The following is a 16,770-nucleotide window of genomic DNA, read 5'->3' on the forward strand; positions in this document are numbered from 1 at the left end:
TTTTATAATAACATGCAGCCTAAGCCCTTAAATTAATCCACTACTTTAACGTTTACAACTGTCAAATTTCACTCACTAGTTTGCCGAAAGCAAGTTAGGCGTCTGACCCCTTCTCCAATCGTCTTGAAGCTTGACTTTGGCCTGGTCACGTTGGCTGAGGTCTACCAATGGAAAATTTGAAGACGCGCTTAAAGGGGCGGGCTCTTTCACAGCCTGAAATCTGTCAGCCACTGCTGCCCAGCAGCGAGATTCCAGATTGAATGCACTTCTAGGCACCAAATGCCAGTGTGCGCCGAGGCAAACCTGTTGCTAGAGTGAAATAAACGAGAAAAAAAAATTGCAGCGTGCAGCATCTGGCAGCTTTCACTTCACACTGACAAGTTACATTAAAGGAAAAGCCGTCACGACGTATGAATGACATTTTTTCACATTCTCAGACCTTTTGAAGATGGAATATAATATCATAATTGTAATATTGTAAAGCAGGATAGTCGAGTTTCTGCTGAAAGGTTTGCTTGTGCCTGCGGTTCTCAAGTGTGGACTTACACTTTTATAAGCAGACACTTTTCCATATATTTATATATCCGGGAGGCCATTATTTCCAAGAGAATATGAAAAGATGGAAAAGTCTGACACCTGGAAGTTGTACAAGTATCTGGTGCTCCGAAATGTTAACAATTACTTGGTCTAGGAGAATGAGCGATTTTCCAAAACGACACCTCGACCAGGTGCGCACACGAACGGTGTGCGAGTGAACATTTAGTCAAGAGTCGGGGGTCGCACCTAAAGTGACTTGTTTGAGAAATGAGCGAGTCCTTTTTTCTGTGTCTGACAGCAATTAAGACTTATCGAGAGGTGGATTATCCATGATGAGACTCCTGCGCTTAGCTTTTCTGGTTGCTGGATTTTGGGCAGTTTCCTTGGCGAACCGAAACTGTCCCGACTTGATCATCGACAGCTGCCGCTGCGCAGCTGATCGTCCCAAACAGCTGGAGCGGCAAAATATTCGTATAAAAGTCGTGTGCAACAATGTTGAGTTATTGGAAACTTTGCAGCCCGGATTTCTGCCCAACAAAACAGTATCTCTGTAAGTACAGTGCTCATTTGACTAGCCCTGTAAAATGCGGGTGTGCTCCTTTCAGTAAACTGGATTAGTGGTGGGTTACTGATACAGACTTTTGAACGCTACATGGAACTTTCTTGCTCACTGTGCTGTAGCTCAGATCTTTATAGTACGTCGCCTGAATAACATAAGAAGTATAATCAATGCATACATATTAAAACGTGCGTGCTATTCATACATTTAAAAAGCAAGTGTACCGGATTGTACAGTTTATGTCCATTTAAAATGTCAGGAGAAACAAAACATTACATTATTGCGTTCTGTATTTATAGTGAAATAAGTATAGTTAATTTTATGTTGTTACATATTTTCTCTCATGAATACTGTTATAGTTCATTCCAGGTATTAAAAGGAGGTTTTTACAAAGGCACTGAATTGATGTAGATTTACAAATGGATTCATATCAAAATTCATGTTCAGTTTTTTTATCGTCATGTTTATTGAATGCAGTATTGAAATTCGTACTAGAGGAAAAAAGTTTAACACAACCGTGTAACTGAAGAGTAGGATGCCACTGGAGAATAGAGGAAAATAAAGCTGCGAGCCACTCTGAAATGTAAAGGTGATTGTCACTCAAATATAAATTCTCATAATACAAGTCAAATGTTTCTTTCACATCATTTGTGGGAGAGTTATTTCAGGTAGAATTAATTTGATTTAACAAAATTTAATTTTTAACCCTTACTCATTAAACTGAGTGTTTAAATTAAATTCTGTATATTTAACATATCATCTATTAGTCATTGCCAAATACACATAATATATGGTTTACTCTTCAGGATGTTAATCACATAAGGCTCCACCACATCATATTTGAAATAAATTCCAAATTACATATTTACATTTTGAGACAGAATATTTAATACAGATATTTCAAAAGATAATTTTGCATCTGAAGTAACAGTCTGAAGAATGTTTCAATATGAATACTGATAAAAGGTATGGTTTTAATATTGGGGAGCATGGTGACACAGTACTTAGCATTGTAGCCTCACAGATCCAGTGTTCTGGATTTGAATGACATACATTTTGCAGTCTGTGTTGAGTCTGAATGTTTTCCACATATCTGGATAGGTTTTTTTGGGGGGGGGGAGAGGGTGGAATCAGGTTTTCTTTGCACACGCCAAAGAAGTATGTTTTAGGTCAGTTAATGTTTCTGAGTTATCCCTATGGGTGTTTGAGTGAGTGAGTGGGAACCGTGAGGTTGCATTGACATGTTTAGGCTGTTTCGTAGCTTGTACTGGATGCAGCCAAGATAGGCTCTGGCCACAAGAGGCTCTGAATTGGGTTAAGTGTTATTAAGAATTTACATTGTTTTTACGTTAAATAGATTTGTAATTGTATGAAAATGCTTTAGGTTAAATGGTATCAAAATATGTCTTTTTAATTCTGGGCAGTATGGTGTTGGCAGTGGTTAGAGCTGCTAACTCACAGCTTCATGAAACCAGTCCAGTCATTATCTTGTGTGAAGTTTACATGTTTCTTCTGTGTCTTCTTTGATTCTTCTCTGGGTGCTATAGCATTACTTCCATATTTCAATGACGTATGAGTAGAAAACTTAAAATTAGCCCTGTGTGGGTGCATGTATGAGTATATAATGTAATAGGCTAGGACTCTTTTCAGGACTGGCTTGTTCGATTTTTTATGCTGCCTAGATGGACTCAGGCCTTTTCATGTTCTAAACCGGATTAAGTGGCACTGTCTGAATTTAGTCTTTCGTGGCATGGGATTTCCCTTCATGAAACAACAAATGATGGGAATTTTATAGGCTTTAGATTATTTTAGGTTTGGCTCAGTAAAGAATGTTATGATCATTGTCGACCACCTGATTTACAGTAGTATTTTACTATGTGCAGGTGTCGGCATTACTGACAGACATTATATGTTAAGCAACTGAAAAAGAGATTCTTCTTTAACCAATAATTGCAAAATTAATATCCAAACATTATTATATCAATAACACTTGAATTAGGAAATATCAAGTTTATCGTGTTATTTTATAACATACCACTTACTAAAACTGTTTTGTTACAAAAGCAGCTTTATAAGATTTTACATCAGATCTGCCTTTAAGTTACTCTAAAAGGTTTGTGACATTTGCTGTTTTGAGATATGCAGTATGTTTGTTTCAGTACATGCAGGAAGCCTGGAAGCATTAGCTGTTTAATAACAGTGAATGAAAAGGAAGATTTAATGAGCAAGTCAAACTAATTAAAATTTCAAATGTCATAAGCAACTTACGTTTTAATTTTCCACATCTCTCCTTTCTTTTTTACATTTGACCCTACTGTGATTTCAGTCTCAATTGAACATAAATCCCTTATTTCTGAATTACTATGGATAGTCTGTGATGTGTTGCGTTTCGTGGTACCTCACTTAATTGGTCATACTGTTTACTTGCTTATACCTGTGGACTCATCTAGAATTTGCCATAGAAAACAGATCTGGCCTTAAGTGCAGTAAGGTACCTGTGATTGGAGACTGCAACCTAGTCACTCTTGTACCATTTAAATATGTGCTGTATGTGATTTTGTGTTATCACATTCAATGGTTATATCAATGAGCACTACTTGGTCTTAAAAATAGAATGCACCTCAAATGCATTTTTTGTCAATTTGCAGTTAGCAATGAAACATGCTGTTTTTGTAGACCTAAGAGCTGTGGGCATTTGTGAATCTGTGCTGCTATTAACACATTTGATATTGTATCCTCAGCGTGGTCTGCATCATGCTTCAAAACAGCTTCTTGAACTGAGCTAATGGATGTCTGGCAATTCAGATGTGGAAGTTTGAAAACGTTGACTCCTAACATTTTTGTTGGATTGAACAAATAGTCTAGCTCAGTTTGTCACTATTGTAGACTAGTCACACTTACAGAGAGAGTTTAAAAATTGTTCAAACTTTTTCTCACAACTGTAGCTGGCACTGCTTTTGTGGAGTTTCCTCATTCTGCTTATTCTATTGTATAATTAAAGAGTGGGTATATGTGTGAATGTGCCTTGTGATGGAAGGGCACCTAATCTAAGTTTAGTTCTGACCTCACACACAGTGTCGCCTGGATAGGTACTAGCGCCATGTAAGCCTGAATTAGTTAAGCCGGTTTGAAAAAAAAAATTTAAAGAATGGTAGGACAGACAAGTGTACAGTAATCCCTCCTCGATCGCGGGGGTTGCGTTCCAGAACCCCCTGCGAAAAGTGAAAATCCGCGAAGTAGAAACCATATGTTTATATGGTTATTTTTATATTGTCATGCTTGGGTCACAGATTTGCACAGAAACACAGGAAGTTGTAGAGAGACAGGAACTTTATTCAAACACTGCAAACAAACATTTGTCTCTTTTTCAAAAGTTTAAACTGTGCTCCATGACAAGACAGAGATGACAGTTCCGTCTCACAATTAAAAGAATGCAAACATATCTTCCTCTTCAAAGGAGTGCGCGTCAGAGAGAGAGAGAGAGAAAAGCAAACAAATCAATAGGGCTGTTTGGGTTTTAAGTATGCGAAGCACCACGGCACAAAGCAGTTGAAGGCAGCAGCTCACACCCCCTCCGTCAGGAGCAGAGAAAGAGAGAGAGACAGATAAAAACAAACAATCAAAAATCAATACGTGCCCTTCGAGCTTTTAAGTATGCGAAGCACCGTGCAGCATGTCGCTTCACGAAGCAGCTGCACAGAAGGGAGCAACGTGAAAGCATTTTTAGACGAGCGTCCGTATCGTCTAGGTGTGCGAACAGCCCCCCTGCTAACACCCCCTCAGTGAGGAGCAGAGCATGTCAGAGCAAGAGAGAGAGAGAGAAAAGTAAGATGGGTAGCTTCTCAGCCATCTACCAATAGCGTCCCTTGTATGAAATCAACTGGGCAAACCAACTGAGGAAGCTGAGGAACTGAGCAAGAAATCCGCGAACCAGCAAAAAATCCGCGATATATATTTAAATATGCTTACATATAAAATCCGCGATAGAGTGAAGCCGCGAAAGGCGAAGCGCGATATAGCGAGGGATTACTGTAGTCACTTTCATTATAATCAAAGGTTGAATGTGAGGACCGTGTTTCCTTCTCTGGGCTATCTATAATGTGGTGTATTAAAAGCCAGCCACTTGTTACACTGTTATTTCTAACTGCCTCACTCAACTTCAGAACACTTCAAATGAAAATAGTTGTTACTTTCAACTGTTTAGGATATCATTGCACTCTCAAAGCATGTATGTATATTTACTTTGTAAATTATTCCATAATGGGATGGCTCAGGATCTTTATGTAATAGGTGATTCCTCCTGCAGTCCTACATCCCCTGAGCTGATTTGAAAATGGATAGGTGTATTTTGATATTTAGTCAAACAAATATGTAATATAAATGCTCAACTAAAGATGTCATAACAACAAATCATTTTTTGGTACCAACTCGATAACAAAGTTCCATAAACGTAACAGTACTAGATTTTTTACAGTATCAGTAGTACCAAGAAACTCAGTACCATACTTATGCATGATTTTGTCATTGCACATAGACATATTACTCTGGACAACACAGTAATATGTGAGAAAATCATGGTGATAATACAACACTGAATCAATACACGTTGGAAAGAAAAACAACTGAAATCATATTTGGGAAGGTTTTGAGTTTTTGGCAGGAGAATTTTACTGTATGACTGCAGGAATCATACTTGTTTTTATAAAAAAAATGTAAAACATGCACATAGGCCTTTGTTATTTCCACTTTTATTCTGTTACAGAGTAGGGCTGAATGATTTGGGAAAAAATATCTAATTGTGATTTTTGTGATACATATTCATTTGATTGCGAACTGATTGGTGATATCATTTTTTAAAGTCAAGCTTCATTTCATTATTCACTGTGTAATAGATTTAAAACTTGATGGAGCATTACCACATGAGATACCATCAAAATATTGGACGGAACTCCGCTAGTGGCGGTGTTATTTTTCCTTCTTTTTTTAAAAAAACCGAGGTATCCTGTATTTATTCATCCCAAGGGGCTTCATTACAGCATATGTAAGGATATTTAAGCTTGACTGGAAGCAGAAAGGCTCAGAAAGAAACAGAAAAGACAGCTAAAGCTTCATCTAAGTCTAAACAGGCCTCAAGTTCAAGTTTAAGATACGGCCTCGCAGAGACTGACCTGGAACAGATAGGTGAAACAATGCATCTCCCAGGCCATGACGCTGCAGCATTGCCTCCATCCGAGAGCGAAAGTGGGAGTGAAAATGCAAGTGAGTTGGGCCAGTAGACCTAGTCGATTCCAGGTGGATCATTGGAACTGAAAAGGGCCTTACTTTCATTGCTGCCATCTACCTATCGTGAGTCGGTGGCATTGACTATGACTGTAATAATCGCAGCAATAACTACCACATTCGGGGAGGACATAAATGAAATGAAGAGCAATATAAAAAAGAATACAAAGGATATATGGAAATATATAAAGCAGGCATGTCAAACTCACTACCATTGGTGGGCTGCTTCGACTGCCATACGTGCTTCAGCGGGCCGGACTGTAACAAATACTATTATACTATTATACAAAGTTACTGTAGCTTTCTTTCCAATACTGAAAACTTTAAAAAATGTAACACTTAAAGTTTAAAGAAAAGCAATTTATTTACATACAATCTCCATACAACAGCGTACAATTAGAGTCATAGCCTCTTAGTTATGTCCTTATATAGGAGTCTTACAGTCTGAGATCTATTTCTTTTGTCCCAACACTTGGCATCTCGTGTTAGTAACCAGTTTGTCAATATCAGGCTTGAAATCTTGTGCGGCTGCAAATTTTATGAGGGATGAAAGGTGCTCGACAGTAAGTCTTGAGCGATGTGGGGTTTTGGTAGCTTTCATTAACGAAAACAATTGCTCACAAAGGTAAGTGCTTCCGAACATAGACAGTACTCTCGATGCCAACTTACGGATCTGTCTGTATACCTGCATTGTTATCACTCTTTAATTTAATATTTTCTTTATCAGTATGCTGTTGCTGGAGTATGTGAATTTACCCTTGGGATTAATAAAGTATCTATCTATCTATCTATCTATCTATCTATCTATCTATCTATCTATCTATCTATCTATCTATCTATCTGTCTGTCTGTCTGTCTGTCTGTCTGTCTGTCTGTCTGTCTGTCTGTCTGTCTGTCTGTCTGTCTGTCTGTCTGTCTAATTCTATTTGGATATTCTCAGGCGCATTCTCAACATTGTAAGAGTATGGTGACATAAACAGCGCAAAGTCCTGTTTGTGTGAACTGAAATCACGAAAACGCTCACTGAATTCATTTCTCAGTAATTGAAGTTGGAAAACAAATCCTCCAAAAATCAAATTGTACCCTTCATACTGCCATGCAAATATTTCGTTTTAAATTAAATGACAAAGACATAGACCTAGCAATTTACGCATGTTTGGCATTGTGCAGCTCAAAATTTTACTTTACTAAGTTTACTTCAATGTTTATATTGTAAAATAAGCCAATATGCAAAAAGCCCCCTGACCTACACTAATTTTACAAACTCAAAATCACAAAAATTTGTTAATAAACAACTCACCAACTTCTTGCGTCCACTTCAGATCTTCAGCTGTAGTCTGCATTAACTGTTCGTTACAATACTAGCACAAAATTACATAAAACTAGAGCAAAAAAACGTGAAAATATGCAAGCTATTACTACTCATGATGGTCAGTTCTGCCCATTGGTCAGTCTCAGCAGCCCAGCTAATGGTGTAGCCTGCCAGGCTGCTGCAGCCTAGCACTTCAGTTGCAATGTCGCAGCTCATTAACTTTGGTCAAGACTTGTGAGGGGGGAGGGGGCAGTGTCATGCCTAGGGTATCAAGGAGTTGACACAGCAGCTGCAACTATACTAGCAGATGACATTTCCGGTACCGTAATGCCATGGAAAAATGCGCTTTTGTCTGAAGGAAGTAAGAAAAGTCAATAAGATGCAGAATGATTCAATCACAAACGATAGTAATCATTTTGTACAAGTTTAGTGTTAACTAGGATCTGTCATGTGGGCCGCACAGATTTCTGTTGCTAGCCGCATGTTTGACATGCCTGATATAAAGGACATAAGCATGACAAATGATAAGCTGTTTCAGGATATTAAAGACTTGGAGAAACATTTTAGTAATCGCTTTGAGGCAACCTTTATAGATGTGCTAGAAAAAATTGAGGGAAAAATACAGGAAAATGCAAGAACGTTTGAAAATAAACTTAGAGCACTTGACGCTCAGCTTGAAGACGTTAAGCAAGTGTTCATGACATGTATTAAAATAGTCAAAAAATGGATTCTGCTGCTGACGAAAAAGCAATGGCTACTAAATCTGAATGCAAAGTGCTTGGAGACAGACTAGCTGTGCTGGAAGACAGATATAGAATAAAAGAATTAATATAAGAATTGAAGGTGTCCCAGAAAACCATGATATCCCAAACCCAGTGAAATTCATCGCTGAATTATTTTCTTAAGAAACTGAAAAGGACATCAAATCAGACACCGGGATATCAGCAGCTTACCACATAAGTGGATTGAATGCCTCAAAACCTAGAAGCTTCATTGTACGCTTCATTTAAAGATTAATCTAATGTCAGACTGAAACAAGAGATTATATTTGAAAATAACTGTATTCGCATTTTCCCTGATTTTTCACCTTCAATAGTTGTTAAACCCAAAACATTGTACAGCATTAAACAGTGTTTATGCAAAGGCGAAATCAAATACCACCTTGTCTATCCTGCTAAACCGAGAGTGGATATTCAAGGCAAGTTTTACATTTTTACCTCTCCGGATGAAGCAGAAAAGGAGCTAAAAAACTGATTCCGACACTTTTTGAAATACGATTGTGAATCACATTGTGTCCTGGCAAGGCAAAGAAGACTTTACCTGCAATTTGGTGTATTTGCAGAGAGACTTTTGCTGTAATTATACATTTCATACATATTATTACACGTTATTTCCTTTCCTGCTACTTTAGCGTTTTAATTACAATTATAATTATAATTGTATATGTATGGGTGTGTGTATGCATGTACTGTATATATATCTTTTAATATATATGAGTGTATGTGTGTGTAAATATATATATATATGTATATGTATGCATTATGTGTATGTATGAATATTTGTTTTTTTCCAAACGGATTACAGTTTAACATCACACCCTTGGTTTATTGTATTAGGAGTGTACTATTATACGTTATCTGCATTTCCATGGGTACTGTTTAACATTATACCCTGGGTTTATTCTTTCAAGACTGTTTAAGATCATATTCTAGGCTTATAGTATTTGGACTGTATAGGCAATAGATATCTCTACTTTATTCCTTCTACACTGCTGCTTGGGGGTTTGTTTTCTTCTGGACATGCTCTGGCTCTAGGCGTGTCAGAGGACTGGGACTTTGTGAAGTGTGGTCCAGCTCCACCTGGGGAGGCAAAATGGGAGGGGGGAGTTTTGGGAGAGGAGAGAAAGAGAGCAGGCTATTTCTGATCTATCCTTTTCATCCCCACAATTGTAAGTGCCAGCACAACAACAGGCTTCATAGCCATAACTCCTTGCAATATTGGTAATTAAGATTAAAGCTATCATATGTAACAATGTACAACCTTAATTTAAGATTATAAAATGACAACAGAAGTTCAGAAGCAATGTCTCTCTGACCAAACAGTAATCTTTATGAGCTGGAATGTCAAAAGCCTCAATCATGAACTAAAGAGGAATAGAGTATTCTCTCACCTAACACGTCTAAACACCAAGATACTATTTTTACAGGACATCCACTTATTAACACTAGAATTCCTGAAGCCTATGAAAAAACTTGTAATCCCTTCCCACCTTAAATTTTTCACCTTTTCACCTCTCCTTCAGCATCTTTTGTTTTGTAAATGTGTCTATCAGCACAAGCAGCAAGCAGCCTGCTGTTCCATACCCCCACCGCTGGAGTCTTGATGTATATACACCTGAATTTTCCAGTGAGTATAAGAAGAGTACAGTGATCCCTCGCTATATCGCGCTTCGCCTTTCGCGGCTTCACTCCATCGCGGATTTTATATGTAAGCATATTTAAATATATATCGCGGATTTTTCGCTGCTTCGCGGGTTTCTGCGGACAATAGGTCTTTTAATTTCTGGTACATGCTTCCTCAGTTGGTTTGCCCAGTTGATTTCATACAAGGGACGCTATTGGCAGATGGCTGAGAAGCTATCCGGCTTACTTTCTCTCTCTCTCTCTCTCTCTTGCGCTGACGTGGGGGGGGGGGGGGGGGGTGTGAGCAGGGGGGCTGTGTGCAGCTGCTTCCTGAAACGACATGCTGCACGGAGCTTCGCATACTTAAAAGCTCAAAGGGCACGTATTGTTTTTTTTTTATCTGTCTCTCTCTCTCTCCCTGCTCCTGACAGAGATAGATAGATAGATAGATAGATAGATAGATAGATAGATAGATAGATAGATAGATAGATAGATAGATAGATAGATAGATAGATAGAGGGGGTGTGAGCTGCCGCCTTCAACAGCTTTGTACCGGCGGTGCTTCGCATACTTAAAAGTCAAAAAGCCCTATTGATTTTTTTTTTGACTGCTTGCTTTGCACTCCTTTGAAAAGGAAGATATGTTTGCATTCTTTTAATTGTGAGACAGAACTGTCATCTCTGTCTTGTCATGGAGCACAGTTTAAACTTTTGAAAAAGAGACAAATGTTTGTTTGCAGTGTTTGAATAACATTCCTGTCTCTCTACAACCTCCTGTGTTTCTGCGCAAATCTGTGACCCAAGCATGACAATATAAAAATAACCATATAAACATATGGTTTCTACTTCGCGGATTTTCCTATTTCGCGGGTGGCTCTGGAACGCAACCCCCGCGATGGAGGAGGGATTACTGTACATTTAAACTGTAATTTTTCTACTATACAGGTAAAACCAAATGAAAATAGATTTAATGCTTAAATATTAACATTTACTTTTTAAAAATCACTTTATTGACTTGTTAAGGAATAGGAATTAGGCATGTACAATATCATGATTGTAATTAATTTTAAGAAACCAAAAACTTGTTTTCACTCAGTCCATTTACATACGCTATAATACCCCTTATTTACTTAAACCAGGTTTCTAAAATGCCATGTAAACCCTTATTCTGGTTAGAAAAATCAGGATATTGGTCTCTGAGAAACCACATTAACAGAGGTAGATATCTTATTATTTGGCCATATAGGCATACTCGTCTAGTTATCTGATAATAGGCATTTTGCTCACAGAGCTGTGTTTGGTAAACAAACCACATGATTACTGCAAAAGGGGCGATAAACAAACATTGCTGTTGTTGACACCCCAGGATAATTATTCCTGAGGAGAACATATTTTTGTCCAATGAAATAAGTCTATAATGTGTCCAAATACCATATATATATATATATATATATATATATATATATATATATATATATATATATATATATATATATATATATATATATATATATGCTGTTTTCATATTTATTTGCTCCTTATGCTTATCAATAAACTGTATTATTCTGTTTCTTAAAATGAGCGTGCCTCAGTTACCATGCTATAAATCTAAAGGCCGGTAAATAATAAAGTAGGAGCCTTGCCGAATTATTGGATTAATGCCACATTATTATGGCACCCTCCTAGATGTCTGTCTTATTGATTATCAGTCATCAAAAAAATCCTACAACTGGTATTACCTGGTCTTAGAAATGAACACAGGTCACAGGGGCAGTAAATATGAGCAAACTCTTACACTATTGTGTACCTCAAAAATATCTATATATATAATTCTCTAAGCCGCCGCCAGAGCGGCACGACACCCATGAAAGCACGCAGGAAGGAGCCATATATAGATTCTCTAAGCCGCCGCCAGAGCGGGCAAGACACCTATGAAATCACGCAGGAAGGAGCCATGCCCACCAACTCTAAGACCATTGGATATGACGAAAACTCGCACAACCACGCCCACCAACTCCGACGCGACGCCACGGAAAACATGCTGTCATTTCTGTTTGTCTGTGCCACAGTCCACATGCAGCTCTGAGCCACGTTGACTTTTCATTAGTCAACCTCAGTGGAACCTTGGTTCACACAGAGGCAGCGCCAGAGAGAGACAGAGGCACACACACAGGCAGCGTGAGAGAGAGAGCCGCGCACACACACAGGCAGCGCCAGAGAGAGACAGAGGCACACACAGGCAGCCCGAGAGATTGAGCCGCGCACACACAGGCAGCGCCAGAGAGAGACAGACGCACACACACAGGCAGCCCGAGAGAGAGAGCTGCGCAATCCTTTAAAACTGAGGTTAAAACACAATGAAGGAAGCAGTCTTTAAAAACCAATAAGCCCTGTGCCTCTTTTTCATTAGCGTCTCACCTGCTTCACCGATGCAGGCCCTGCAACAGTCGAGACGCTTTCTCAGCAGCTGACCTTCTCTGTGCCTGACTCCACTACTGTCAGTCGCCTGATTAAAAATGGCCTTTTGAAGGGGAGCTATGGACCCGCTATACCACAGGAACACATTGCCTTCGAGCCTGCTCTAGCTCACTCTAACGTACCGGCTTTCGCTCTCTCCTCACTCGCTCGCACACTGCACAGGGGAGAAATGCCCGCAGCACGACTCCACCCGGAAACCGTTTCAGCCCCACTTCCACGCCCCTTGCTACGCTGTGAGTGTGATGATTATTTATTTAAAAATGGCCTTTTGAAGGGGAGCTGTGGACCCGCTATACCACAGGATCACCTGTGACATTGCCTTCACATTGTTTTCCTTTTATTTATGATCCCGTCGAACAGATCAGACACCCAGGCAAACAACACTGAATAATCAATAGCTGCAACCACTTTGCCCGCCTCAACTTCTCACCTGAGTCGGTTTCGTCTGTGTTCAGCAGTGTTTCCCAAACTCGGTCCTGGTGATCCCCTGTGGATGCAGGGTTTTGTTCCAACCAGATTCCTAATCATTAATGCCGGTGAAACTCATCAGGGATAAGTCGGTTTTTCAAACGCAGCCTTGTAGCAGATTAGTCTAGCAGGATGTAATAATCCGAGATGAATGCGCGCCCCCGCGCTGAGTGAAAAGCCAATGTATATTGAGTCTAGAAAACATGATCAGCAAGTCTTTGATAGGCTGCAACAAAATGATGAAAGAACGGGCGCATTTTTTTCTCACAAGCTGGGTGGGTGGGTGTTAGTTAGTTAATTAGTTAATCGAAGGATTTCAAGATTTAATATGCACAAGCGGTAACACTGCAAAAGCAGCCCAGACCAGAAAAGACGGCTGGCAAAAAGTGGCCGACAAATTAAACGCGTGTGCATTGTACTTACTGAAAGCAGCGTTACGGATTTTGCAGATGTTCATTTTTTCCCTCTGCTTAAAAAACATTAAAAAAGCGGCGTGATTATGCGGCGTATACTACGCCGCGGGTTGGTATGCAGCGTGTAAAACAGTTTGTCGCGGATAATTTGCCTTTTACTTTAACACAAAGACAATTTCCTGTTAGATTTGCCTTTGCAATAATAATTAATAAGGCACAGGGCCAAACTTTCAAAAAGATGTGCATGTATCTGCCAAAACCAGTTTTCAGTCATGGACAGTTTTATGTTGCTCTCTCCAGAGTTCCATCTTTTCATTCACTTACTTGTATGTCTGCAGGAACACGTGCAGCGAGCAAGCGACACACACACACATACAGGCGCGTGCGAGAGAGAGCGAGCGCTGGATGCATAAGAATAAGAATACTTCATTGCATTGATATACCGGTGTTTTCAGTATTCAAAGCGCTACCCACACAGGGAGAAACCGGGAAGCGAACCCAAAATCTTCCACAGTCTCCTTACTGCAAAGCAGCAACACTACCACTGCGCTACAAGGCAGTTAAAGAATGCACCGGGCTCGATTTTGTTTTCACTTCTGTTTACAGTGATCGGATCATAGTGTGCATTATTGCAATGTTACTTTTCTTGGTGGCTTATTACATTACGGATGTTTCACATGTTAATTTTTTTCTCTGTGCTTAAATGACATTAAAAAAGTGTTTCTCAACTGTGACTCCAGAACAACTCAGTACGCAAGCTATATTAAGCGTCAACAACGAAGACTCGCTACACCTTAATGAACAAGTGCTGAAACTTATCCCTACCGACGAAGTAACTTTCACCAGCGTGGCCTCCATCGTCACAGACGATCCCGCTTTCAGACACGGACAATTGTATGTTGCTGTCTCCAGAGGTCCATCTTTTCATTCACTCACAGTGGTATCCACAAACCCACCCCATTTGGACAACTGTGTCGTTCAAGAAGTGTTCACCCATCAATACATAATTATGCGGCGTATGCTACGCCGTGCCTCGCAGTTAGGAGACCTGGGTTCGCTTCCCGGGTCCACCCTGCGTGGAGTTTGCATGTTCTCCCCGTGTCTACGTGGGTTTCCTCCGGGCTCTCCGGTTTCCTCCCACAGTCCAAAGACATGCAGGTTAGGTGGATTGGCGATTCTAAATTGGCCCTAGTGTGTGCTTGGTGTGTGGGTGTGTTTGTGTGTGTCCTGCGGTGGGTTGGCACCCTGCCCGGGATTGGTTCCCTGCCTTTGTGCCCTGTGTTGGCTGGGATTGGCTCCAGCGGACCCCCGTGACCCTGTGTTCGGATTCAGCGGGTTGGAAAATGGATGGATGGATGCTATGCCGTGGGTTGGCTAGTTTAAGATATTTCACCATTTGTTTTTACTATCATGACATTTTAATTAGTGTGAGCGTATCTGAATGATTTAAATGTTTGCCACTTCTAGATTAACCATCTTTTCAGCTGCTATGTATTGCTGAAATTATTTGAATCTAGACAAAAAACTAACAGAAGTTTTTCAATCTCTAATAACCCGTAATATTTTTTAAAAGTATTTTTGGACTAAATAAGTAAACATGTTTTCCAGTATCTCTGTTTAGTGTGGCAGATGACCAGGGTCCTTATCAGACCGGAACACCTCTGTATTGGAAGGACCAGGGGAGAGAACATATCCTGAGCCTTTCCTGCCCCGGAGCAATAGATGGCAGCCCTCCTGGGTTGCAGCGGTGCCTCAGACTCTCACAGGGCTCCATGAGAGTGGGAGTTTGGTGCAGCTCTGGTGCGTTCCGTGGACGCCGCCAGGGTTGTGCTGCAGGTAGTGCTGGACGCTTTGTTGCATCACTTCTGCCACACCCGGATGTGCTTCCGGAAGAAGGTTACCAGGCACCTGGAGAACTTCCAGGTGCCCTATAAAAAGGACCCAGCTGCCACTACTCTGAGAGCCAGAGTTGGGAGATGGAAAACAAAGCTTGCCAGGAGGAGTGGAGGTGGACAAAGAGGAAGAGAAAGAGAAGAAAGGAGAGAAGAAAAGAGTGTTTTGTGCTGTCCTTTTGTGTTGTTTCACTATGTTGTACAGGTGGGAAATGGGGGAAGGCTTTTCCAATGAGGAAAAAGAAAAAAAAAGTAAAATGTGTGTGTTGAACTTGTGTCTTGCGTCTGTCTGTGTTGGGTTTGGGTGTCAAGATTGCCCTCTACAGGCCACATTACTTAGTTGTGCATTCACAGAGACACTTGATCTTGGCAGTCATTTTTAGTATTTCAGGAAGTGAGAGAAAAATGTAGAAATTGTTTTACTCTAATTATACAGTCATTTCTGTTGTGAATACAGTATTGCATTATAGAACTGTAAGACCTGTCTTTGCAGCTATAATGGGGCTTATTATATCTATGGTGAATGCGAGGACAGAATGCTAAAGTGGAATGTAAAATATAAACAAAATACTGATAATATAAATGTAAAATTAAAGTGAGGACAAAAACAAAACACAAGCAAACAAGGAACATGCAAAAAAAGATTAATCGGGTTTTCAGAGACAAACTAGATTTGTCATTAATACAGTATATGTCATTGTAGAAAAAGGTATCAATGGATAGTTTATTTGTTTTGACATTTCTGCTACCGTTAATGTTGAAGGACGTATACAATTTTTGTTTACACTTTAATTCAGTGGTAATAAAAGCCAATGAATCACAAAAAATACAGCAATATACTGGTCACAGAGCTACAATAGGGATTAATATTTTTTAGCCAGAGTACTCTTCTGAAATAAAACTTTAAAAATAGTAATCAATATATAAAAATAATAAAAAATTTTATTGTATGAGAAATTAACCATTTATAAGTAAATCTTTCCAGAAGTGAAAGGCAATAGTTTAGCTTCATACATGCCAGCAATCTAGGTAGTCTTTGACACTTGCTGTTCTCCAACTCTGTCCTCATGATGTCTGCTGAGTGAAGAAAGGTTTTGGACATCAGCAGTGTAACCTGAGGCATTCTTGTAAAGAAAGACATCTTTAGTCAGCAAAGTAACATTACACTTTGCTTTAAAAGGATCTTTCTTCACATTGACATCTGACATGGCACGACTGTTGTTCTAAAGTTATACAGTTCATTCTGTGTCAATTGTGTAGCACTGCATTTGGCAGGGATACCTACATGCAGAAATATTGAGATTCTGCCAAGTTGAATCCCATTTTCTTTTTGAGATATGAAAAAGTCTGTGTACATTTAGTTTTATGTGGATGACATTAGTATTTGACATTTAATCAGAAATTAAAAAAAAAATCACTGGGTAATGCAT

The 16,770-nt window shown here is 39.5% G+C and overlaps 1 protein-coding gene across 1 annotated transcript in view; it reads left to right on the top strand.

Annotated features, from left to right (window-relative positions):
- Positions 1-255: 255 nt before the first annotated feature.
- LOC114646923 (adhesion G protein-coupled receptor A3) overlaps positions 256-16,770 on the top strand; it is a 557,815-nt gene continuing 541,300 nt past the window's right edge. Inside the window, exon 1 of the mRNA XM_028795327.2 lies at positions 256-1,087. Within this exon, the coding sequence (XP_028651160.2) occupies positions 867-1,087 (221 nt within the window). The 5' untranslated portion in view covers positions 256-866. The remainder of the gene's footprint in view (positions 1,088-16,770) is intronic.

The sequence above is a fragment of the Erpetoichthys calabaricus genome, chromosome 2, assembly GCF_900747795.2.
Source record: "Erpetoichthys calabaricus chromosome 2, fErpCal1.3, whole genome shotgun sequence".
Lineage (NCBI taxonomy): Eukaryota > Metazoa > Chordata > Cladistia > Polypteriformes > Polypteridae > Erpetoichthys > Erpetoichthys calabaricus.